At 41.8% G+C, this 24,139-nt stretch overlaps 1 protein-coding gene across 2 annotated transcripts in view; it reads left to right on the top strand.

Annotated features, from left to right (window-relative positions):
- Atp8b1 (ATPase, aminophospholipid transporter, class I, type 8B, member 1) overlaps positions 1 to 24,139 on the top strand; it is a 118,388-nt gene that overhangs the window by 64,366 nt on the left and 29,883 nt on the right. Inside the window, exons 3-14 of one of the 2 annotated variants that reach the window (XM_005372979.2) lie at positions 7,499 to 7,596; positions 9,156 to 9,269; positions 11,438 to 11,536; positions 11,645 to 11,706; positions 12,992 to 13,064; positions 13,165 to 13,235; positions 15,982 to 16,064; positions 16,182 to 16,340; positions 16,511 to 16,599; positions 18,491 to 18,681; positions 21,768 to 21,976; positions 23,525 to 23,568. In XM_005372979.2, coding sequence (XP_005373036.1) covers positions 7,499 to 7,596; positions 9,156 to 9,269; positions 11,438 to 11,536; positions 11,645 to 11,706; positions 12,992 to 13,064; positions 13,165 to 13,235; positions 15,982 to 16,064; positions 16,182 to 16,340; positions 16,511 to 16,599; positions 18,491 to 18,681; positions 21,768 to 21,976; positions 23,525 to 23,568 — 1,292 coding nt within the window. Of the gene's footprint in view, positions 1 to 7,498; positions 7,597 to 8,892; positions 9,100 to 9,155; positions 9,270 to 11,437; positions 11,537 to 11,644; positions 11,707 to 12,991; positions 13,065 to 13,164; positions 13,236 to 15,981; positions 16,065 to 16,181; positions 16,341 to 16,510; positions 16,600 to 18,490; positions 18,682 to 21,767; positions 21,977 to 23,524; positions 23,569 to 24,139 lie in introns of those variants that run through there. The other variant, XM_013510988.1, reaches the window with a different exon arrangement.

The raw sequence follows: 24,139 nt of genomic DNA, 5'->3' as shown, positions 1-24,139 counted from the left end.
CTGGCCGTTTGAGCCTCTTCCTGAATTCCAAGAAATGTAAGCCTTCTGCTAACCTTCCTCTTCTCTAAGCCCAGGGAGGGGGATTTCTGCCCTGCCCTGCCTCCTCTACATGCACCTGCCATCACGCATACCCTCCCATCCTACATCGCCAGCCTGTCTCACTTTCTGGGCTCCTTCTCCTCAACCCCCAAATTTGCCTCAGTCTCCCCAGCCTAAAACACCTATGGACCATAATCCCCTCTAGTTTCACATCCAGAAGGAACTTACCTCAATGAGTCTTTGGTGTTCTTTCTGATCATCAAATCCATAGCCAACTTATGTTCTGGGTGGGGGCACACCTGGCTGTCTTCTGGGGCTCATGTGCTCACTTCTAGCACAATACACTTGGTCTCTGAATGTTTCCTGGTCCTTATAGACCAGTGATGGTGAACCTCTTACAGACCAAGTGCCCAAACTGCAACCCCAAACCCACATATTTACTGCAAAGTGCCAACACTGCAATTAAATCTGAATACTGAAGTTTTAGTATAGAAAAACAACTCATACACTTGGCTCATATGACGGAAGAGAGGGCTCTTCATGCCCACTGTGGCACGCATGCCATAGGTTTGCCCCATTGTAGACTGTTTCACACGTTTTTCCTGTGCCTTTCTACTTAAACATAGTGGGGCACTCTTGATACACAATTTTACTATGGCACACTTCCCATGTGGTCATCCATACTTACGGTTTCAGCTCACATTCCTGTGAGTGACTTTCAAATCTGTGTCTCCTTGTTGCATTAAGCTGGGGCTTAGGGGAGTGGATGTTGCACCCCAGCTCTCTGGGTTTGTTACCCTGCTACTCTTGGTAGCGTTGTTTCATTTATACGAATAGTTTCTTTTATTCACTGAAAAAAAGTTTTGTCCTTTTGTTTGTTTCTTCTTTGTAAGACAGAATCTTTTTTTATGTCTTGTACTCTAACATTTTGACCATTCTTGTAAGATCATGATATTAACCATTATTTTATGGAAAATTTTTTATGGAAGTAAGAAGATGTCTTAGTTACTTTTCTCCTTGTGGAGACAGAATACTCAACACCCAAAGTTAAAGGAGAAAAGGTTTATTTTAGCTCACAGTTGGTAGAGGTTTCAGTCCATAGCTGGCTGGCTCCAAGGCAGGGTGGCATGACAGAGGGGCATCACAGAGGAGAAACGGTTCTGCAGGCAGGCAGAAAGCAACAGGCAGCAAACCTTCCTTCTGTCCCTCATATTCCGTCCAGGTCACACCTAGGGTGGGGCACCCCTAATCCCAGCATCACATCCTTAATCCTTGAATCACACACCCTAGATCCCAGGTGCTGCTGGGATGTAGGCATTGGTGTCTGGAGCCCTCACTCTGAGAACTGCTGCTATACATGGTCACTGCTACCCCTGACCTGCATTTTCTCCATCTGTAGATTTCAGAATCTATGAGCCTTGTTATGGTTTGTGTCTGTGTGTCCCCACCAAAGCCTCATGCAGTCATGGGGCAGGCTTTTAGAGTTTGATTGATTATGGGTGTGAGAGCTACACGCACCCTGGGGTGGATAATTTGCACATGTAAGCGAGAGCAAGGGCTGCTTGCGGCCATTTCTGGCTTGAGTGGTTGTTGCTTTTGCTGTGTTCTGCGGCCATGAGCTGTAGCCCTCTGCCTGTGCCACTCTGCCTTGTAACCTGCCAAGTATGGACTGAAACCTCCACAAACTGTAAGCAAAATAAACCTTTCCTTCCTTAATTTTGGGCATAAAGTATTTTATCCCAGCAACAAGAGAAAAGTAACCAAGACAAGCCTAGCTCACAGAAACTGAGCCTAGCTTAGAAAAACTAGAACCCACGACAAAGGGAAGGTGAGCACCACCCACCTTGGCGTGCAGGGAACTTCTGTGATTTGACAGTGACCTGTTGGCTGAGGAGCCCTGTGCTGGGTCAGGTTGGAGTGGAAGGATCCAGCACGCCTGAAGCCCAGTGGCTGATCTCTGTGAGAGACCTGAGTGAGGCAGGGCCCCTCTGGCGCAGGTGCACACTCTTAGCATCCTCTGTATGCTGGCCATGTGCAGCCAGAGTCCCTCAGGAGAATTTGCTTCCAATGACCCATAGGTCATTGATTTTTTTCTCCATTTAGCTAAGAGTAAGTTTTGCCACTTCTGCTCCTCTCTTGTTAACATCAGCACTCTAGACTATTTTCTTCCTGTATCTACCTGTCATTATGGCTTATTCTTGCCTTTTTCTCTTTAAGAATATGTAAAAAACATCAATCTGTACCCTTACATACCCATAGATACACATGTACATAAACACATATGCATATGTGTATATGCATTCAGACAGTATGTTGATTCTGTGTGTCACAGCAGAAAGCACAGGATGGCAGACAGTCTTCTGCCTTAGTCACTTACCTGGGAAAACTTCTCCGTCACTCGTGTAAGTCTAACTTATTGTATGGATGTTTAACTAGAGGTAGGCATTTAGTTTGTTTACAATCTTTCTGTTGAACAGGACTGTGTTGAATAGCCCTGCACTATGTCATTTTTCCCCTGGAGAGTAGTTTATACATGGAAGATAAGTCCTAGAAGTGGGATTGCTCAGTATGGGTAGGTAAAATTTTGAGTGGCAGCCAGATTCTTCCCACAGAGGCTACCTGCAGGGCCTGATTCACCACTCTTTTCAACCTGAAGTGTCATCTAATTACTTATTCTTTGGCAATATTTTGCTATTGCAAGATAAAAATTAGTCCATCCCTAAAGAATTGCACTTCTCTTTGATGACCTTGAGTTCCTTTTCACCTATGGAAAAGCCATTTGAATTTCTCTTTGTGTGAACTATGTATTCATGTCCTGTACCCATTTTTCTCTGTGGCTTTTGTTTTCTTTTTTGCTATTATGATGTTAAGCTTTTGATCATTTTATCCCTGGTTTCCTGTAGTGTTTGGTTGTTGGTGGATCTGTAAGCAAGAATTCAGAGCCCAGCAAAGGGATGGGCAAGGCCAAATTACTTCCTTGCCAAGTGGTAATGATCAAAGGACTTGGGGACCGCAGGAACACTGGGTATCACACAGCAGTTTTCAGGTGCATGATGACATTTACCAGACTGGTTGGTGATTTTTGAGCCTCATGTGGCTCATGTTAAGTGCATCCCTGGACATGTGACTTGATGGTTTTGTTGGCCCAACCTTGGTTAGTTATTGTTGTAGCTTTTCACTAAAGGCCACGGAATGAAGTTGCGCCCCCTTCACTGGAATATTTGTGATTTCTTTTCTTTGTCAATATTTCTACTCTAAAAAAGAATGGGACAAGGTGCTTTCTGTCTTTAATAAATTAGCCTTGTCATCCAAGAGTCTAGTAAAATTCTCTGTTCCAAGTGGCTGTTTAATAACAATTTAATCAAAAAGGCAAATGTCTCCAAGTGCTATTTTGCTGTCTTTCCTTAAGGCATGCACATTGGTGCAGTATTTCTCCAATCATACAAATAGGTGTTGTGTGGTTACTTTTAAAAATACCTGTGGTCATGTTAATTTTGAAAAAGCTGGGATTAAATAAATAAGTTTCTTTACTACAGGATTTTTCAGAGACCTAGATGCACCAGCAAGTCCATCAAATGTTCACGATAGAGACGCAGGTTTTGCAAATGTATCTGACCACAGGACAGCATTTTCAGTTTTTGTAGACTGTGATTGAAATACTATCCAAACAATTAGCTCAAATCTCAGAGAAGAATTAGAAGAAAACTTTGATTTACTTGCCCCATTGATTTGTCTGAATTAGGCCAAATGAGAACCGTTAGGTAGATAGGATTTTTGATTATGTGGCTGTAATCAGACTTCTGAAATTAAGTAAAAATATTCTTGTGGCTAAATCTCAGATACACTGATAACTTTCTCAGGGTTCCCTAAGGTATTATCAAGAATATGGAATTAAGAGATCAAAGCTATTGCTGGTAACCCCATGGCTGTTTCCTACTTGAGATCAGAAACTACCCTCTGAGGCATCCAAATCTACATGGGCTGGGAATAAGGTGTAATGCTGGGAGCAGGTAAAGTAACCACCAGCTGGGGGCCTAATGACCGGGCAAACCTGAAGAGCCAAGCAGGGGAACCAAAGGAAGGATGGAAAAGCTTATTATGTCCAGGTCACTAAGAGAGTGGCTTATTCTTTTTATTTTTTTCTCCTGAGTATTTCTAAGATCGATTTTTTAAAAAATCTCTTATCACTGGCATTTTCTCTTTTCTCCAGAGAGGAAAATTTTGATCTTTTTTTTCCCCCCCTCCACCTTGCTGAAATTTAGAATGGTATTCTCAGCATGTTCTAGAACACTGGTGGCCAGAATGTATCATAAGTCATTTATGAATTCAACTAAACCACCAAAAGCACATGCATTTGAAAATTACCATAAAAGAGAACAGATTCAAGATTATCCTATGAAATGTCTTTTTTTTTTTTTTTTGTTTAGCCTACTTTCCTTTAGAGCTCTTCTTTGAATGGGAAAGAAATTTTCTGATTGCAGACATTATTACAGTGCTCAGGAGCTGTTTTACAGTTCCATTTCCATTTTCCCTATTGATAAAATTGTGCTTGAGCTAGAAAGATGCCAGGAGGGCTTCCATTTGTCATAACACAATAGTTATTACTCTATAAATGGCAGCCAAAATGATGCATCAAAAGTGTTCAGTAATGGTACTGTGGTTTTAAAAAAGAATCAGATTATTTAATTTTTCAGCAGTCCACACTTGATCCTCTTGCCATATTATCTGCATTTCCTAGGAAGTAGGAGTTAAAAAATGAATCATTTAAAAACTTGAAATATTTTCAAAGTATGATGGTTTTATTTTTATAATAGTCACAGGACTGATCATTTTATAATTCCTTACTTGTAAATGTTCTTGAATGTATTCCCTTCTCCAAAAATGCTTATGCCTCATGAGTTGTTAATGCTCTGTGTTCGTGTTCCTGGAGAACCCGGTGCCCAGAGGGGTTTCCTCAGGCTTGCTTCCTAATTGAAGGCATCCTTGTCTTGAGCCTTGGTGGCAGTAATATGTTGTGCCTTCCTGTTAGCAGATAGTGCAGCCGTGTGCTGCGGCAGCAGCGGCAAGGGTGATCCTGTCCTCGGAAGCTACCCTCCCAAATCGGCACTTGCTGGCAGAATGAGTCTCACCATGGTTTGGAACTTGAGTCACAGGAGGAACCTTAATCAGCATAGCGAGGTGGACAGGCAGGCTGCACTTGGGGCTCAGATTGCTAGAGTTTCAATTCATTTCTTTTGCCACCGGTCACCTTGCAGATCCCGCCTGTGCCTCAGTCACTGCAGCAAAATTAAGATGCTGAATACATGGCATGATTGCTGGCATATGATAAGCACTGAACACATCAGCTATAGAGCCAGCATGTATTATGGAGTCAAGGATGTACGGGCAAAGACCAAAGAGAGGGGTAAAAATTTCCTTCCCCAGGGGACACAGCCTGACTGCTGGGCCAGTCGCCTTTGTATTGGAAGACTCTTTTGGCCTCAATTCCCACTAAGTTCTGGTCTCCACTTGTAGGTCAGTCACTGAGACAGAAATAGAGAAACTGCTCACCATTTATAAATTTTCTTTTCTCTTTATAATTCAGAAGGTATTTTTGGTGCCACTCTGTGGAAACCAAGTGGAGGATTTGTGGGGGATATAAGACCAAGATTCAGTCTCCTCCTAAAACCCATCTAGGGAGGGGAGGGGGTGCTGGCATCTGTGGCCATGGTGCGAGGCATCAGTGGTCCTTCCTGTGCCTCTGACTGGATTGGCTGGGACGTGGGATAGGTGAGAGGGAGGGAAACTGACTTCTGTCCATCCTCGTAAGAATGTACTCACTTAAATAAGCATGTAGGGGGCTGGGGATTTAGCTCAGCGGCAAAAGCGCCTGCCTGGCAAGCGCAAGGTCGTGAGTTCGGTTCCCGGTACTGGAGAAAAACCAAAACCAAAAAAAAATAAAATAAAATAAGCATGCGCCTCATCCCCAAGGTCAGGGCCAGACTCATTCTAGGGGCTGGGGAGTGCCCTATGCAGAGATGGGATAAAGGTGTGTGCATTGGTTGTAGCAGCAGCAAAGGACAAGCCACAAAGGCTGTAAAGGAGAAGAGCTGCCATATGATAGGGCTTGGGTCGAGGCAACTGTCCAAGAATGGGACTGCTAGTTGCGGTCACGCCCTCCCAGCTGGGACTGATTTTCTGGAACCAAAGATAGAGGCAGAGCTGTCATAGACAGCTGTCAGTGAACAGTGCAGTGGCTTCTTCAGCTTGCCCAGAGGGGACAGCTGGACTGTATTGCAAGAGGACTGTATTGCAGTCACATCACCACCAATGCTTGAACGGCTTTATCCAGATTGGCAAAAGAACAGATGTGACCTAGGTGTACAACCAAGTCTCCAAAGAGACCTTGAACTTTGCACCCACCACTGGACTTCATGACTTTGCTCCAAGCCACCACAGGCTATGAAGAGGATGCCTGGCCTGCCATGCCACCAAGGGGAGCAGCACGAGTCTACAACAGTCTTGTGGCTTGTTGTTTAGGAGTGTGATTGTCTATAGGGTTGAAGGGTGGGAGATGTGATCAGTGAACAGGGAGGCACCCATAGGGTGCTTTGCAGAGTTGTCAATTAGTCTGTTAAATGGGAGAGGACATCTTTCAATGACTGGGGAGAACCACGAAGGGAGAAGTAGGTAGAGGTAGGGAGAAATAGTTAATGAGACACCTGTTGGGTGGGAAATGTCCACATAGCAGAGAAGCTGGGGACTTTCTAAAGTTCCCTAGAATTTAGACACGGCAATGGAATGGACGGAGTCTTTTGACTCAGTGGTGCGATGTGCTGTTAGGTGCATGAAGTGAACTTGGAAAGATGACATCAGGGCGGGGCGGGGCACAGCACTGACCTGTAACCTGGACTTGGAAGTGTTCACTTAGCTGATGATATATTTCTTTGATTTATTCATTCACTAAATATTCAGGGTAGTATGAACTTTACAAACAAAGTCAGTGAGATTGAAAGAATAATTTAACTTAATTTAGCTGACCTCTTGGGAAGCTGGTATTTTTGGTTGGGCCATGTTTAGATAAAGATCGCTCTTGTGGGGTTCTGAGAAGAACTAGTCAAGTTATAACATGGTTAAGAGTTTGATAGCCCTGCCATAACGAAGTACCACCAGCTGGGTGGGTTAAACATTTACAACGTGTTTTCTCGTAGTTCTGGAGCCTGGAAGTCTGAGATCACAGCAGGTGTGACTCTGAAGGCAGTGAGGGCAGGATCCCTTCCAGGCCTCTCTTCTTGGCTTGTAGGTGACCATCTCCTCCGAGTGACTTCACATCATCATCCTATGCCTGAGTCCCAATTTCCCTTTGTTATAAGCACTTCAGTTATATTGGATTAGGGCCCTCTGATGACTTCACTTCAATTTGATTCCGTCTACAATAACTCAGCTTTCTACTTACAAAGTTTTTCTCTTTCTTTTAAAGATTGTACCTGGCAAGTCAAAGCAAATGATCGAAAGTTCCACGAACAACCTCATTTTATGAACACTAAGTTCTTTTGTATTAAGAAAAGCAAATATGCGGTAAGTTGATTCCTAGATTGTTTTTACTGAAGCCCTGTTTTAGCCAGTCACTGTCACGGTTGCCTGCTTCGTGCCACACCTGCTTTCTAGGTAGCCATCAATCTAAGGCTATTGATAATTTTTGTTCTGTAGAATGTTTTTCGAAGTTTAACGACATTGAAGGTGGGTAGGGGTAACTTGAAACAAAACTAAACAGAATTATGTAAACTGAAACTGTCCTATGTATGTACAAAACTTCCTTAAAAGTACTTTATGAAAAAGTGTAGTATATTGTCACAGAAGCCTCATGTTTAGAAGTAACAAGTTTGAAATGAATCTTAACAATTTCTCTCTCCTTCCTCCACCTAGAATAGGTGCAGAAACTTACAGATATTTTCACCTTAAACCAGTGCAGAGGCGTAAAACTGTAACCCCACTTACTCAGCAGGCTGAGCCAGGAGGATTGAGAGTCAAAGCTAGTCTGGGCCACAGAGCAAGGCTCTTCATTAAAAAGATACTTTAACCAAAAAAAAAAAAAAAAAAAAAAAACAAAAAACCTTATCTTTGAAATACAATAGAGAGCATCTATCATATGGGCTTAAATTTTATAAAATAGCCAAGTATGTTGGTGCATACCTGTAATCCTAGTACTCTGGGAGGCTGAGGCAGAAAGATCACAAATTAAAATGCAGCCTGAGTAACTTAATAACAAAGACCCTGTCTCAAAAAAGCAAAAGGGCTAAGAATATAACTCAGAGTGAAGGTCCTGGCTTCGATCCCCCGTACTGCCATAAAAAGAAAAAAAAATGTTGTAAAGTGTCTGTTTTCATTTCTTAGCACTGCTGTAACCAAGTACCCAAACTAGGTGGCTTAGAAAAATAGAAATTTACCTTCTTACAGTTTAGGGGGCCAGAAGTTCATATTCAAGGTGTCAGCAGCGTTAGTTCTTTCCAGAGACTCTGAGAGAGTCAGTTCCACACCCCTCCCAGCTTCTGGTGGTTGCCCACGGTTTTGGGAGTTCCTTGGTCTACAGATACATCACTCCAGTCTGCGTCCCTGTGTGCAGTTTTGCTCTGTTTTATGGGTACCAGTGGGCAGCTGGTCTAGTACAACTTCATCTTAATTACGTCTGTAAAGATTCTACTTCCAAATAAGATCCTATTCACAGATAGTGAAGCTAGGTCTTAAGTATATCTTTTGGGGACACGAGAGCGACTGTCATCCTTGTATTATACAGCAGCTTCCACCCCCTTGCATTAACCTGTTCCTTTCCTGCTCTGCTCATGTTGACATCTGCCTTTGCCCATTTTCTAACAGGCTGTAACAGAGCAAGGCATCTGACAGCAGGCTCCGTGAGGTCACAGTCTGATGTCCGTATCTTGTTACTCTCTCTGACATAAGACTTCATGTAGTCATTTTGAGGCCTGGATAGAATTAAAAGCTTAAAAGGAATCTCAGTATCTTTCTGACTGGTGGATTATGGCCTGGGTCACTGTAGGCCATGGGACACAGAGATTTTTGCAGGTGTGTATACTCGATGTATGGCATTAGTTAGAATGACTTTCTTATTTTTCCAACAGAATAATGCAATTAAAACATACAAGTACAACGCATTTACCTTTCTACCGATGAATTTGTTTGAGCAGTTTAAGAGAGCAGCCAATTTCTATTTCCTGATCCTTCTTATCTTACAGGTAATGCTTTGTGGTATCTTAAATCTGTTGTGAATTCTGACAGCTCAATAATACCTAATGTGTGGTCACGCAGTGTGGATAATTTTGAAAGTGTTTCATATTAATGTTAGGCTTTTCTACCTAAGTAGTCACTGCTTCCTGCACAGAACAGGCTCAGTTTTTATTTGAACAGCGAAAGAGAACAAAGGAAAACATAATTTTATTTTTTAAAGTTAAATTTTGAACTGATGAGAGTGTTAAAGCTGGTAGCAATCCTATAATCCCAGCACTCGGGAGGCTGAGGCAGGAGGATTGTTGCAAATTTGAGGCCAGCCTGAGCTACAAAGTGAATTCAAGACCAGCCTGAATTACATAGTGACACCTGTTTCAAAAACAAAACAAAACAAAAAAACCAAAACAAAACTGGTAATCATGAAGTGAATAAAAATATAATCTTCAGAGTTATTTGTGCTTTAAAATTAAACCTAGTTTTATGCTTGTCATTTTTTTATTTGCCTAGCTTCCATAAAAGTATTATTGATTTTTATTAATATTTTAGTCATAAAGCTCATGTTATTTTGTCAACTACTTTTACATTAGAAAAGACTTTCTGATTTAAAAAAAATTATGGCAAAAAGTTTCACTTATTTGGATAGCAAGACTTTTTTATATGTAGGAACAGTTGCTATAATCAACTTATTTAATTTAGTGTTCAGAGTCAACCTTTAGCGGCCGAGGAGCTGCTTATAAAGACAGTGGATTGACTTTGCTGTACAAGGGGCTTGGAAGACAGACTAAGGAGCTTGGAAGACAGACTTCACCCACTAAGACTTTATCAGATGGTAGCGCGTGTGCCTTGGTGGGGTGGAGGATGCACTAAGTGAAGAGGAGTTACGGGGAGACACTACAGAGAAGTGGATCCTTCGCGGACTTGGTAGAATATCATACACGCTGGCTTAGGGCTGGGGGTGTAGCTCGGTGATAGGGTGCTTGCCTAGCGTGTGCAAGGTTGGGGTTCAATACCCAGAACCACAAGAAAAGACCTGTCTTATTGTAAAGGATGGTCCTACTATTAAAGGTGGATGTTTATGCAGAAGTGAACCATACAAGTAATAAGGAGCTGCTGTGTGGTCAGTGTGCCGCTTTTCCTTTACTTCCTTCTAGAAGGGAAAAAGGAAGATTCACAGTATGTGGGGAAGGATCTTTCTTCCAACCACACCCCAGTTACCTTTTGTTAAGGTGCAGCAATGCAAATTAGGGTAACAGTAATAGCCTAGGCAGCCCTTTACTTACCTTGTTACTTCACTTCTTAAACTCTGTGACGTAAGCCTCAGCATAACCTAATCTTTAAACTCAAGAGATACGCATTGGGATAACCTCTGTTTTGCAGAGCTCTGAGGCACACTGAGGTAGATAAAGTAAAACTGTTCAAAGTGCCAAAGTCTATATGAGTAGAGCTGGACAGGGCTGGACCCAGTTTAACTTCAAAAAATCACCACTTGATGTGACCCAGGGATTGACAGGATGGTCACAGATCATAATGAAACTGGCTTTCCAATCTTCCACTCAAATTGGGAGACTGTCTTGATGACGGTGAAACTTTTTTAACGACAGCCCCATTCTTGGCGGGACCAGTAGCAATAGCCATGAAAGGATTCCTTCCTTCAAATGCCACAAAGATATTCTACCTGGTTACTAGCTATCAGAGGTAGCCATCTGCTGCCATCTTGGTCTGTGTCATAAGACTCTCTGAAATCACTACCTTTGAGCAACCTGCTATGTGTAGCATATATACCTTTCCTAAAAGTTAAGGACTACTTTTCCCCCTACCCCATTCTAACCCCCTTAGTTAATTATGTTTTTCACAGAAAGTGCAGAGCAGTTCTCTTTTATGTTACAAAAGTTCTTTTTTTTTAACCATGTTATAAAACCTCCTGGATATCCAGTTAAAGTTACAATGGGATAATTTCAGAAACCACTGACCATATACAGGACCTGTTCTGTATGGCCAGAAGCTAGAGAGAAAGAGGTTGGTTGGCTGCTTACCTGCCTTTTCCGATACACATTGCAGGATGCAGACTTACGTGGTGATGGAAATTAGATTAGCAAACGTAGACTCAGCAGCCCGTTACCTGTAAGTTAGCTGTGTCTTCATGGGTACTTCACACAAGCCTTTTTATTTCTGTTAGGCAATTCCTCAAATATCTACCCTGGCATGGTACACAACACTTGTGCCCCTACTTCTGGTGCTGGGCATCACTGCTATCAAAGACCTGGTGGACGATGTGGTAAGGATTTCTCATGCAACAAGCCATTCAACTTTCTGACCATCTTTAACTTAGTATTAGTACTTATGTGGTGAGGTGATTAAAACATTTCTTCATTTTTCTTTAAAGGCTCGGCATAAAATGGATAAGGAAATCAACAATAGGACATGTGACGTCATCAAGGATGGCAGGTATGTTGCCTCCTTGAATTTGTAGTATAGTTACAAAGATATAATATACACATTTGTCTAGAAACAGAGTGAGTCATTAGTAAGTTCACTGTGAAGGCATCTCTTAACGTGCAGAATCACTCCATGATTGTGGCTCCGTATAGTTGCCAGTTGGGCTTGGTGGTATCTACACATCTGGCATTTACACAGCTCTTTCAGCTTTGGCGAGCTATGTCCACCTCTGCTGTTCTCAAACTCATCCCTTCGGGGCTTTGCTTATGCAGGATGTTTGACACCTTCCCGATCTGTCAGCAAAGTGATTTCTCCATTCCCTGTGCTTGAAGAACATTTGGTTTTTTTTTTTTATTATTATTATGATGATATGAATTGTATTAGAATTATTTTTGTAGGTACTTCTCCTTCTGAACTGAACTGTAATCTTCTTGAGGATGCTGTCCTACCTGCAACATGCAAGAAATGCCCAGTAAATGTTTGTTCAACAAATGTAGTCAGCTGTGACCAAGGTCCCAACTCAGATCAGCAGTGAGTGTTCTTTGAGCAAGAGCCTCAAGGCAGAACTGCAAACTCAAGTCCTAAAAATAGGGACTAAAACCCAGGTCAAAGACTTTTTAATGTGTTGATATTGAGGCAAAGACTTTTTAATGTGTCAATATTGAGGCAAATAACCTGAATATTTCCACCGCACTGAATTAAAAAATAGACACCACTAAGCCATAAATATGTTAACATGGTTTTTCTTCTTTGCAATAAATGGATTTCTGTGAGAAGTGTAAATGGGCATTTCTTATGAAGTTTCATACAAAAGTCAGTCATTATTTTACCAATATTCTTATTACTTGATTATAAAAGTGAGGCATAGTCAGTAAGAGGATAACTAGAACACAAGAGAGGATACCAGCTCTGAAGCCCATGCGGATTCTTGTGGCCCACAGGAAGCTACGCTGTGTTTTTGTTCTGGGAGCCGAGGAGCAAGTGGTGGGTGGCTGGAGGGAGAGAAGAGTAAAGGGAAGCAAGTCAGGAGCAAAAACAAAAGGGGGAGCACTGGCTCCCTGCCACATACTGAAACCCGCTGTGACCAGTGAGGCGGGGTACAAAGAACACAGCACCGCCATCTCACTGCTGTTGCTTCCTGCACGTGCGGTCACACTGTTAAAAGGGTGAACTGTTAGTGAGCATTTCCCCTGGGATTTACACATTTTCCAGAATCTTGGACATCCAGAAAGAATGATAATTCCCCCGCTTGAAACTGAAAACCCGATAAACTCCCCTTATTTTTAATACTTAGGTTCAAAATTACCAAGTGGAAAGACATTCAAGTTGGAGACGTCATTCGTCTGAAGAAAAATGATTTTGTTCCAGTAAGTGAAAGCATTCTGCCTCTCCTGTACCTATCCTCCCCCAGCCTGTACTCAGGTCACCCTGGGGACCCTGTGTCATAGGTGCTTTTGTTTTGAACAGGCTGACATTCTGCTGCTATCCAGCTCTGAGCCCAATAGCCTCTGCTATGTGGAAACAGCCGAGCTTGATGGGTGAGTGTGTTTCAGATGGGCCTATTTCAATATTGGCGTTGAAGGGATGCGCACGCTTCTGGTATCTGTGTGCGCCGAGCAGGAAACCTCAAGACCTGGCCTTACCTCTGCCACATGCCGGCAGTCCTACAGTGTCCTGCGTAAACTGGCTCTCTTTCCCCCATTACAGATGTTTGCCTTGCTGGAGTTTGGTATTACTTTGGCCCCATAGGTTTCTGTCCTTCCGTTCTTCCCTTTTGGAATGGGAATGTTTTACCTGTGCCATTACATGTCCACAGTGTTTAATTTTCTGTCAGATTTTTATAGGAGCTCCCAGGTAAGAGATTGCCTTAAACCTCAGAGGAGACTTGGGACTTTGATGTTTCAGCAGTGCTGACAGTGTAAGGACTCTGGCAACTCTTAGAGATGTGCTAAATCCATTTTACACAAAGGGGGGCACATGAGTCTTTTAGGGACCAGGGGCAGAATGTTACGGTTTAGATCTACGTGTTCCCCCAAAGCCTCCTGCGCTAGTAGGTGGGGCATTTGGGAGGTGGTTGGACCATGGGAGAATTGATAGTCGTCAGTGGATTCGTCTACTTGTGAGTTTATAGCTGATTTGCTGTTAGAATGTGGGATCTGATCGGGAGAGATGGGACAGTAAGGCTTATCTCTTCCTGCTTATCTCTTCCGGCTCCTCCCCCTGCATTCTGTCTGTGGGTGTGGGTATTATGTCACAGCAACAAAGAAAGTAACTAAGACAGATCTGTCTTAGATCACTGTGACACAATACCTTGTACCCGGAATATAAAGGAAGAGAGAGGGTTACTTTGGTTTGTTTTGGTTTACAGCTTGTAGGGGTTTTAGTCCATCATGGGCTGCCGAGTCAGGAGAGGGTGGCAGAGTGGATGGCAGAGGAAGTAGAGAGGATGTGTTACATAAAAGGCATTTAGTCCATCTCGAAGAGTTTCCCAAGTCCTCACAGCTTCAGCACTGCTGAAAAGTCCAAGTCCAAAGTCTCCTCTGAGATTTACGGCATCTCTCAGAGTTCGTAGTCCCTGTCTTTGCCCACTCTGCAGGGAGGGTAAAAGCCCAAATGGGAAGTAGATGCTTGGGCTCTTTAGAAACTGCTGAGGAGTGTCCAGAGGAATGGGAATGACTGGATGTTACTGGATTCAGAGATGAAAATAGGGTTTTTAAGTCTTTACCAATAAGCAATTTTGAATTTTCTTTTTGTTGTTTTTAGCTATTCTGCCAAAACCTGAAAGAGAATAAGGTTCTGATTTTGACCAGTTTTCATTACATTTATTGAGTGATTACAAGGTTGTAGGTGCAAAATTTAACTTTAAAAAATAAAATTATATTTTCCTTTGTTCTCTTTCCCTGTTCAAATAAAAACTGAGCCTGTTCTGTGCAGGAGGCAGAGACCACTTAGGTAGAAAAGCCTAACATTAATATGAAACACTTTCAAAGTTATCCACACTGCGTGACCACACATTAGGTATTATTGAGCTGTCAGAATTCACAACAGATTTAAGATACCACAGAGCATTACCCTGCTCCCTGTGCTCCTTGTCCCTCATACCCTAATGCTACATTCACTAATTTTGAGAGCTAAAATCATGCGAGTGAAAACATAGGCCTTTCCTCCCTCTGTTGATGAGTCAGTTGACAATTCAATCTCAGCTACACAATAATTGTAAATCTCACTGGTCAGAGATTGTAAAGGCTTACAAAGGTATGAAATCTAATAGGTCCTGTCAGAACAGAGTAGTGGTGCTGGGAGCCATTGGTCAGTTTCCTGATATGAAGAGATTCTTTTTTTTTGTCTTTTTGAGACAGGGTCTCACTATGCAGTTCAGGCTGGCCTTGAGCTCACTTTGTAGCCCAGGCTCGTCTTGAACACACAACGATCCTCCTGCCTCAGCCTCCCGAGTGCTGGGATTACAGGCATGCGCCACCACCCCTGGCACGTAGAGATTCTTGAGTGAGCCTCTGTGAGGCCTGTGAGGGGCCGGCCATGGTGACAAAGCAGCCTTGCTCCCGAGAGTGTACGCCCTGGCCTTCCCCTATGTGTCCACTCACAGTGACCTCCCCTTGCACTAGGGGGGGGACAGGCCAAATATTGGGGTTGAGGCTGCCACCTCCTTTCCCCAAATCCAATTATTCAGTCTAGAAAATAAGCTGACAAGAAGTTAAGCAGAATGCCTACAAGATTTCTTTCCTTCCTTTTTTTTTTATTAGTATGTTTGCAATAAATAGTAAATTCATTCATCATGGAGGAAAAAAAAATATATATATATAATTTGTTTTAATCATCTTAGTGTGGTAAAATATTAGAGGCTACATTTTCAAACAGTAGTTTGGTTAACAGGTAAGGAGAAGGAGATAAGTTAATGAGAAGGATGTTATGGGTGTCTTATCCTGAATGTCACAGTAGCAAACAGCAAAGGTGACCAGCATTTCCCAGGTCAAGAATTTTCCTCTAGTTTAGAGGGTAACCTCATCCAAACTTGGAGTTTCAAGATGAACGAAGAGTATAAAGCTAGAACAGGTTAGGGGCTGAGGATGTAGCTCGGTGGTAGAGCACTTGCCTAACATATGTAAGACTCTGGGTTCAATCCCAGAACTGGAAGAAAAAAAAAAGCCTAAGCTAATGATTGAGCCCTCACACCTAGGTATGCTTAATGTTACCTTTTCTGTGCTATTTACATTCTCTTTTGAAGTCTAAAATGTGTTCATGTAATTATTTTTCCCCTTCCTTTAGAGAAACCAATTTAAAGTTCAAAATGGCACTTGAAATCACAGACCAATATCTTCAAAGAGAGGACACTTTGGCAACATTTGATGGTTTGTACAAAACATGTCTTACTTTGTTTTAAATTTTAGTTGCTTGATTCAGTCCATTAATTAAAGCCAGAAAATCCTTCCTATGTGATTATTAATGTGAGTCATGTCTTCTTAAAGGTTTTATTGAATGTGAAGAACCAAACAACCGACTAGATAAGTTTACAGGAACACTATTTTGGAGGAATAGAAGTTTTCCTTTGGATGCCGATAAAATTCTGTTACGTGGTTGTGTGATTAGGAACACCCATATCTGCCATGGTTTGGTCATTTTTGCAGGTACTTTGAGATTTTCTTGGGAAATTGATCTGCTATGAGCTCTTAAGATTTAAAGGAAGAAACTGCTTTTCTGTCCTTTTTTCATTAAAGCCAAAGGAAGAGTAATTATATTGACATGCTGGTTAATTGATTTACCCAATTGTTGATCAGATTGAATTTTCCATTTTTAGGTGCTGACACTAAGATAATGAAGAATAGTGGGAAAACCAGATTTAAAAGAACTAAAATTGATTATTTGATGAACTACATGGTTTACACGGTATTTATTTTCCATTTCAGTTGACAAGAAGCTAGACTGTTGTCTTTTGCTCTGATTTTGTTGTATACTTCTCTGGTGCAAAAAAATGTTGCCTCCTTAGATGGGGTAGAAAAATCTTGGACAAGCTCAGTGAAGCTAGGCTCCTGAGGCAGAGCAAGCTGGATTTTATTGCTGTCAGTCCCATATACGCAGTCTTCTTAAAATCTTTTTGTCCAACATATACTGTATAAATCCAAATATAAGGCAAGACTAAAATTAAGTTGTGTTGAGCATCTTCAGGCCACACGCAGGTTCATTGATGGACCAGGAGGACTCATACAATTTACTGTATGGTTACACTCACAGCTGTGATTTACTACAACAAATTGCTACAAACCAAAATGAGCAAAAGACTCATAGGAAACCAGGCACAGGCTCCCAGTGGAGTCACACACAAGAGATTTACTTCCCCTCAACAAAAATTTGTGACATCACATGTGAAATGTTGTCTTCCAGGGAAGCTCACTAGACTCTTACCCAGGATTTTTAACTGGGGACTGGTCATGTAGGCACCATCTGCCTGGTGTTCACCAAAATTCAAGACTTGGAATGCAGGTGGTCAGCACAAACCGTGCTGTCTGCACAGTTGGGCACAGTGAACTGTTCTCATCAGAGGAAAAGAAATAAGGAACCAGAAAACCTTCCCAAGATTGAATGCCAAGCAAAGGCCAACCTTGAAAAAAGGCCTTTTGAGAAGGGAAATCTCAGTTCTTCTGTATTAGTGCCTTTTTTTTTTATGGTGAGCCTGTATATTAAACAGACCTCCAACTTCCTATTCTCAAATTTTTCATTCAATTTAAATACATAAACTCCTAGGGACTTATAATAATTATAATGCTTTATTGTGTATACATATTGAAAATCACATAAAAGTAATATATTAATTTAAGGAAGAGCTCTTTTTCCTCTGCTCTCGTATTTCATGAAAATTTTCCTTGAATTTGACTGTTCTTCTTCACTGTCACCAAGAGGATCATGACTTGAGCCCTCATAAAGAGTCCATCATCTCTCTTCTGTGACAAGTTGTTTTGATACATTGCACTTTTGAAACATGGGTTTAGAAATTTAATGTTGTCACTGGAAATTTTATTTTGTTTCAAATACTGTACAAAATACTATTAGGACAGTTAACTTTTTAATTTGCCCCATAAGTATATACTCATCATTTCTACAATGTAGAATTTATTGTATTCCTTCTCAAGTGATCTTATTTGCAATACCATGCAGTCTTTTTTTTTTGTTTGTTTGTTTTGTTTTGTTTTGTTTTTCTCCGGTACTGGGAACCGAACTCACGACCTTGCACTTGCCAGGCAGACGCTTTGCCGCTGAGCTAAATCCCCAGCCCCTACCATGCAGTCTTTATGACATTGTACCTTCAGAAATAACTACCCAAATGTGTTGATAGTTCCACTTTAAAAAAAAGTAATTTCCATCCAATATTTTTATAAGGAACCCAATTTATCATAGTTTGAAGTTGTTTCATGCTAAAGAAAGCTGTTTTCCCAAGCAGTATGTTATTGTTCAAGGTAAAAAATAATTAAGAGAATACCTTATAATATGAAAATCTTAAAGGATTTGAATATAAGATAATACCTTCTCTATTAAAAGCTAATTCTGGGAATAAAACCTGACCATATACATATAATATAGAATGAACCAATCACTCCTAGCCATCAAATAGACTTTCAAACCATTCTTACGATACTGTTTCATTTGAAGTATATTAATTTTGCAGACTATTAAGTTACGATAAACAAGCATAAAGTATTAAATAATGTCAGTTAACACCAGCAAAATGCACAGGGTTGGAACTTCGTCCTTAGAATACTTGTCATTGTTTCCTGCCTTGTAGATCTTCGTTGTTCTCATCCTGCTCTCTGCTGGCCTTGCCATTGGCCATGCTTACTGGGAAGCGCAAGTTGGCAATTCCTCTTGGTACCTCTATGATGGAGAAAATGCCACTCCCTCCTACCGTGGATTCCTGAATTTCTGGGGCTACCTCATCGTTCTGAACACCATGGTACCCATATCTCTCTATGTCAGGTAAGGCTATCTTCTTGGCCTCTTGCTTTCAGGGAAGACTACGGTATCTTGTCCCACTTTATCACCTTCGTGTCTAGCAGTAATTGTTTCAAAGGTCAAAAGGAACAAGTAAGAAAATAACTTCTACTTTAAAACTGATGGTAAGCCCGGGGAACAAAATGAACCTTTGAGTGTCTGTCGGTGCCAGGCACCTGCTGTTTATTTCCTTTGCAGATAAGGGCCTGGTGTTCAGAGGTCAAAGGCCATGATCATTTACTCGATAAGATTCCTTCTTAGTGTGTTCCGAGGCCAGGTGTCAAAAAGAGCCAGGGAGAAAGTGAAGATACACATTGTCATGGAAACACTGACCTTTCCTTTATAGGATCCTTCCTACCCTCTTAGGTGAGCCTGGCTCGTTACCATCTGCCACACCTGCGTGTGCTTGCCACACTTACGGCCTTTCTGCCGCGACCCCCTGGCAGGGAGGTCTCTGCCTTCCTCCAGCCTCTCACAAGGTTCTGCTCCTCATCACACTGTCAGTCTCGACCACAGCAGAGGATCAAGGTAGCATCTCTGACAGGTGTCGCTCACCTTGTTCGGAGATGTTTCTTCCTTTTCTTTCTTTTTCTTTCTTTGATATTAGAGTTCACTGTCACTGGCCAATTGGATTTTAGGTCTCTGAGGAAGGAAATGTGCCTTGGAATATACTTTGCAGTCACAGGCAGTTTTTAGTTCCAGTAAATAATAGTCCAGAGGCACATAGGGTCCGTCCCCACCCCTGTAATTAGAAGCGTTTAATTTTATTATGTGTACATTTGTTTTGTTTTTAATTTTATTACATGTAATTACTGTTGTTCTATTGATGGGAAATAAGCCTTAGGGCAGCCATCTGTCCCCACAGCTCCTTTAAAGACTAAAAATAATGAATGTTACCCTCATTAAGGGAACTATCTATTACACAGACTTTGTATAAAGCTATCGCTGTATGCTGTAAAATAAACTCTATACTGTATAGAATTTGGGGTTAAAGAGTTATACTGCATGGTTAATGCAATTCTTTTATGTCTCTCGGATAGTAATCAAGGTTCTTCTAAGGCATAAGTCATACTAAGTCGTTCCAGAGAGTATCTCTGCTTTGTCTTCCACCCCATGGGTGCTTTCCAGCTCCTTCAGAATTGAATCATTGAGGCTGCAGTATTACCCCCAAGACCCAACAGGATCTGCCTGCCTCTGAGGCCCTGCCACTCCTGGTCCCTTGATGTTCCTTCTGCCCTAGGATCTTTTTCCCTACTCTTATCTTTGCCTGGAACATTCTTTCTTAGATAGATACATGCTGCTATCTCATTTTCTTTAGGCCTTTGCTCAGATCTCACCTTATCACCCTGGCCTGTCCAGATCCATCTGATCTTAACCATTGCTTCTCTTCCCTCTTGGTTTCCATCTCCCCTTTCCCTGCTTTGATTTTCTGCAGAGAACTTTCAGGACCTGATAGAATATGGACTTATTGGGGCTTTCAATGTAGTTGTCTTTACTACAAGGTAACCTGCTTAAAGGCAGGGACTTCAGCTGTCTTGTTACTCATGTATACTCAGTACCAGCTACAGTGTTTGGTGTTTAGTACATATTAGGACATATTTACCAAAGAGAGAGAGGGAAGGAGAGTTATTTTTCCTGTCTTTTTAACCTGTTGCAAAAGCATACATTGCCTATTTGACAATTGCTACATATATAAACAGCCTCCTAATACTGAAATATACTTAATTCCATGTTGGTTAATTTTTGTTTTTTTTTGGTACTGGGGATGGAACCCAGGGACACACACATGCTAGGCAAGTGCTCTACCACTGAGCTACATCCACAGCCCCTTATAGTTTTAAAATTGAGAAAATCTTTTTAGAATATCTTATTTTGGACATTCTATAATCTTTTAAGAGGAGAATATATTTATTAAGGGAAAGAAAGCTTCTGTCTGAGAGAAAGCAGAAGGGGACCCGAGAGGGTTGTCAAGGAACCTGTCTTCCCTAGGGGTTTTATAGAGCAAAACCTCGGGATGAAGTGGGTCCAAGGTGGAGAAAAAATGGGAAATCACAAGGTGGGCATGAGTGGCACAAAACTATGGTCAGCCAATAAGATTATGAGTATAACTGCTCAAGTAAACTTGATTAAATCAAAATCAAATAGAGAAGCAAGTTAGGTAGCAAGTGGACCTATAATCTTTTAAGATAGAAAAAATATATATACTTTTTCCACAATGAGGGGTAATGATTTAGGAGTTATTTGCCAATAGACTATTGCCCTATTGGAGAGCATGTGGCAGTCTGTCTCCTCCTGTGCTGTCGTCTTTGCCCTACACTTGGGGTGAAGATCAACACAGCCATCTTAGCTGTCCCTGAGTGCAACATGGAATGAGAGGGAAGAGAGGAAAGACGGCATGCCTGTGGCACTGTCTGCAGGGTCACCCTGTTGCCCATTTCTTTGGGCTGTGTTCTGAACATGGAACTCCATGGCCTAATGTGCAGGAGTGAGAGGAATTCGTCCTGAGCAAGTGGCTTTGAAGAACACTATTATTCTAAAGCCTCTTGACTCTGTAGCTAGGGAATATTTGGTGAGGACACCTCAAGACTGAGCACACGGGCTACAGCACGGCTTAGCCTCCCAAGAGCTGGGATTATAGGCATGTACCATCACAACTGGCTTTAAACCACGTAACGTATAAATACAAATATAGAGCTCAGAGTTTGAGGGAAATCTTAGGCATATTTGGTGTCTGGTGAAGACTCACTCCCTGCTTCATAGGTGGCAGCTTCTTTCTGGATCTTCACATGGCAAAAGGGGTAAATAAGCTCCACTAGGCCTCTTTCATAAGGACGCTAATCCCATTCATGAGGCTTTTGCTTTCTGACCTAACTACTTCTGAAAGGCCCAACTTCAGTACTGTTGCGCTAGGGATTAGGTTTCAGCATATGGGTTGTTGTGGGGGGGGGGTACAATGTTCAGTCTGTGGCAGTAGATAAGCAGCTCACTCCTGTAAGCACAAGTGAGGTAAAATCTACCACTTGCCATTCACATCTAAGTGCTCCATACAGCATCATCTTTTGTCTTCGTAGTGTGGAAATAATTCGTCTGGGACAGAGTCATTTCATTAACTGGGACCTGCAGATGTACTACTCTGAGAAGGACACACCCGCAAAGGCTAGGACCACCACGCTAAATGAGCAGCTCGGGCAGATCCATTATATCTTCTCTGATAAGACGGGGACACTCACGCAAAATATCATGACCTTTAAAAAGTGCTGCATCAATGGGCAAATCTATGGTGAGTGTGAGTACACAAGAGCGAAAAGTCCCTTTCACAAGTGGACTGCAAGCTTGGATAATCTTTTCCATGAAATAATTTCTGAGATAAGCTTTCACTGACTAGACTCAGATCTATCTAAAATACAAGGCATGGTTGGCTGTTGAAGTAGGGTAGAAGAATCATTCCCCCAGTACTGCCTGGGGCTGAGCCTGCCTCCCAAGAGTGGCTAGTGCCCTTCTGTGTGGGCCCTACTGCTGTGGTCATCCCCAGCCGAGCTGTAAATGAGCACTGTGAGCACTGTTGGGGAGACCTGTGCAACAAAATTAACTGTCAGAAGTAGGCACACCTCTCTCCACTTAAAAACTGAAGTACCAAATGTCCTGGCAATTAAAATTGTAAGAGTCTACTAAGCTGAAAGGAATTAAAACAAGGGCCCAGAAGGATATGTGTACATCCATGTTCAGAGCAGTACTGTTCACAATAGCCAAAAAGTGGAAACAACCAAATGTCCATGAGGAGATGAATGGATAAGCAAGATACAGTACATATAAACAAAGGAATATTATTCAGCCTTAAAAGGAAGAAAATTCTAACCCATTCTATAACATGGATGAACCCCTGGGGCACTGCGCTAAATGAAATAATCCAATCATAAAAGTCAAATACTGTATGATTCTAATTAATCAAACTCATAGAAACAAAATAGAATGTTGGTTACTGAGGGGCTAGGGAATAGGGAATTGCTATTTAATGGGTATAAAGTTTCAATTATGTGAGATAAAAACAGTTCTGGGTTTAGATGGTGCTGATAGTTCCATAGCAATGTGAACATACTTCGTGCTGCTGGACTGTACCCTTACATATGACTGCAGTAGGAAATTTCATATTTTGTGTGACAATTTTTTAAAAAGTTGATTCCATTTAAATTTTCTGAAACACAGTTATGGTTACAAATAATACTAACACTAATACTACTAATGCAAATAATACTAATACTACTAATACAAAAAATCCTAATAATACAAATAATACTAACACAATATATTGAAATAAGAGTGCTCTGACTTTTAAATAAAGACCTCACTTAAAAAAAAAAAAAAAAAAAAAGGATACAGGCACGTGCATAGTCTTTCCACTTAGAGAAAACTTTTCTCTGAGTATGTTTTCACATCAGTGAGGAAGATGGGCACTGGGGTGGACGATGTGGTCCCATGAGTGGTGGCAGTCCTTCTAGGAGAGTTAGATAAAGCATTTGAAAGCCCTTGATTCCGGTCCCAGTGGAGTATAGAAGAACAGGCACCAGTATTTGAACAGCCAGACCAAGGGACAGCAAACTTCTCCTGTGAAGAACCAGGTGGTAAATAGTTTAGCCTCTGTGGGCCATATATGCTCTGTATCAACTATTCTTATTTTTCCCAACTCTTAAAAAACATGCAAACCACAGTTAACTCCAGAACCATCCAAATACAGACTATGAGACCCCCACCCCCACCATGTATGCAAAGCCAGGTCAGAGAGGCCTCTGGACACAGGTGAAGACTCAATTTGTTTTGTCTTGTTTCTCAGGAGACCATCGAGATGCTTCTCAACATAGTCACAGCAAGATAGAGGTGAGTTCTTCAACGTAAGGATCTGTTCGGGATGTATATTCATTTCCTAGAGCTGCCTTAACAAGTTATTGCAAACCGAGTGGCTTAAAACAGCAGAAATTTGTTCTCTCAAAGTTGTAGAGATCAGGAGCCTGCAGTCAAGGTGTCAGCAGAGTGGGAGTTCCAAGGAAGCATCCTTTCTTGCCTCTTCCTGGGGACTGCTGGCTGCCAGACATCCTCGGTGCTCTCTGGCTATTACAAGGCTCCAACCTCTACTCTGCTGTCACATGGTGTTCTCCCTATGTCTTCAGCTCTGTGCTCCAATTTCTCTCTTACAAGGACAGCTGGCCTCCTATCCCAATCCCATATGACCTCATCTTGACCACATCTGCAGAGACCCTATTTCCAAATAAGGTCATGTTCACAGGACCTGGGGGTTAGAACTTCAACATATTTGTTGGGGGACATGGGTCAACCCACTGCAGGGTGCTTTTTGCTGTAAGACAGGTGTAAGCCTCTAACACTTTAGTCAAGAATGTGCTCAAATCTTAAGATGACTTTTGCATAATTAAAAATTTCAAAGGGAGGTTTA

This window comes from Chinchilla lanigera, unplaced genomic scaffold (assembly GCF_000276665.1).
Source record: "Chinchilla lanigera isolate Chin_1 unplaced genomic scaffold, ChiLan1.0 scaffold00001, whole genome shotgun sequence".
NCBI lineage: Eukaryota > Metazoa > Chordata > Mammalia > Rodentia > Chinchillidae > Chinchilla > Chinchilla lanigera.
This window is presented reverse-complemented; position numbering and strand designations above follow the sequence as displayed.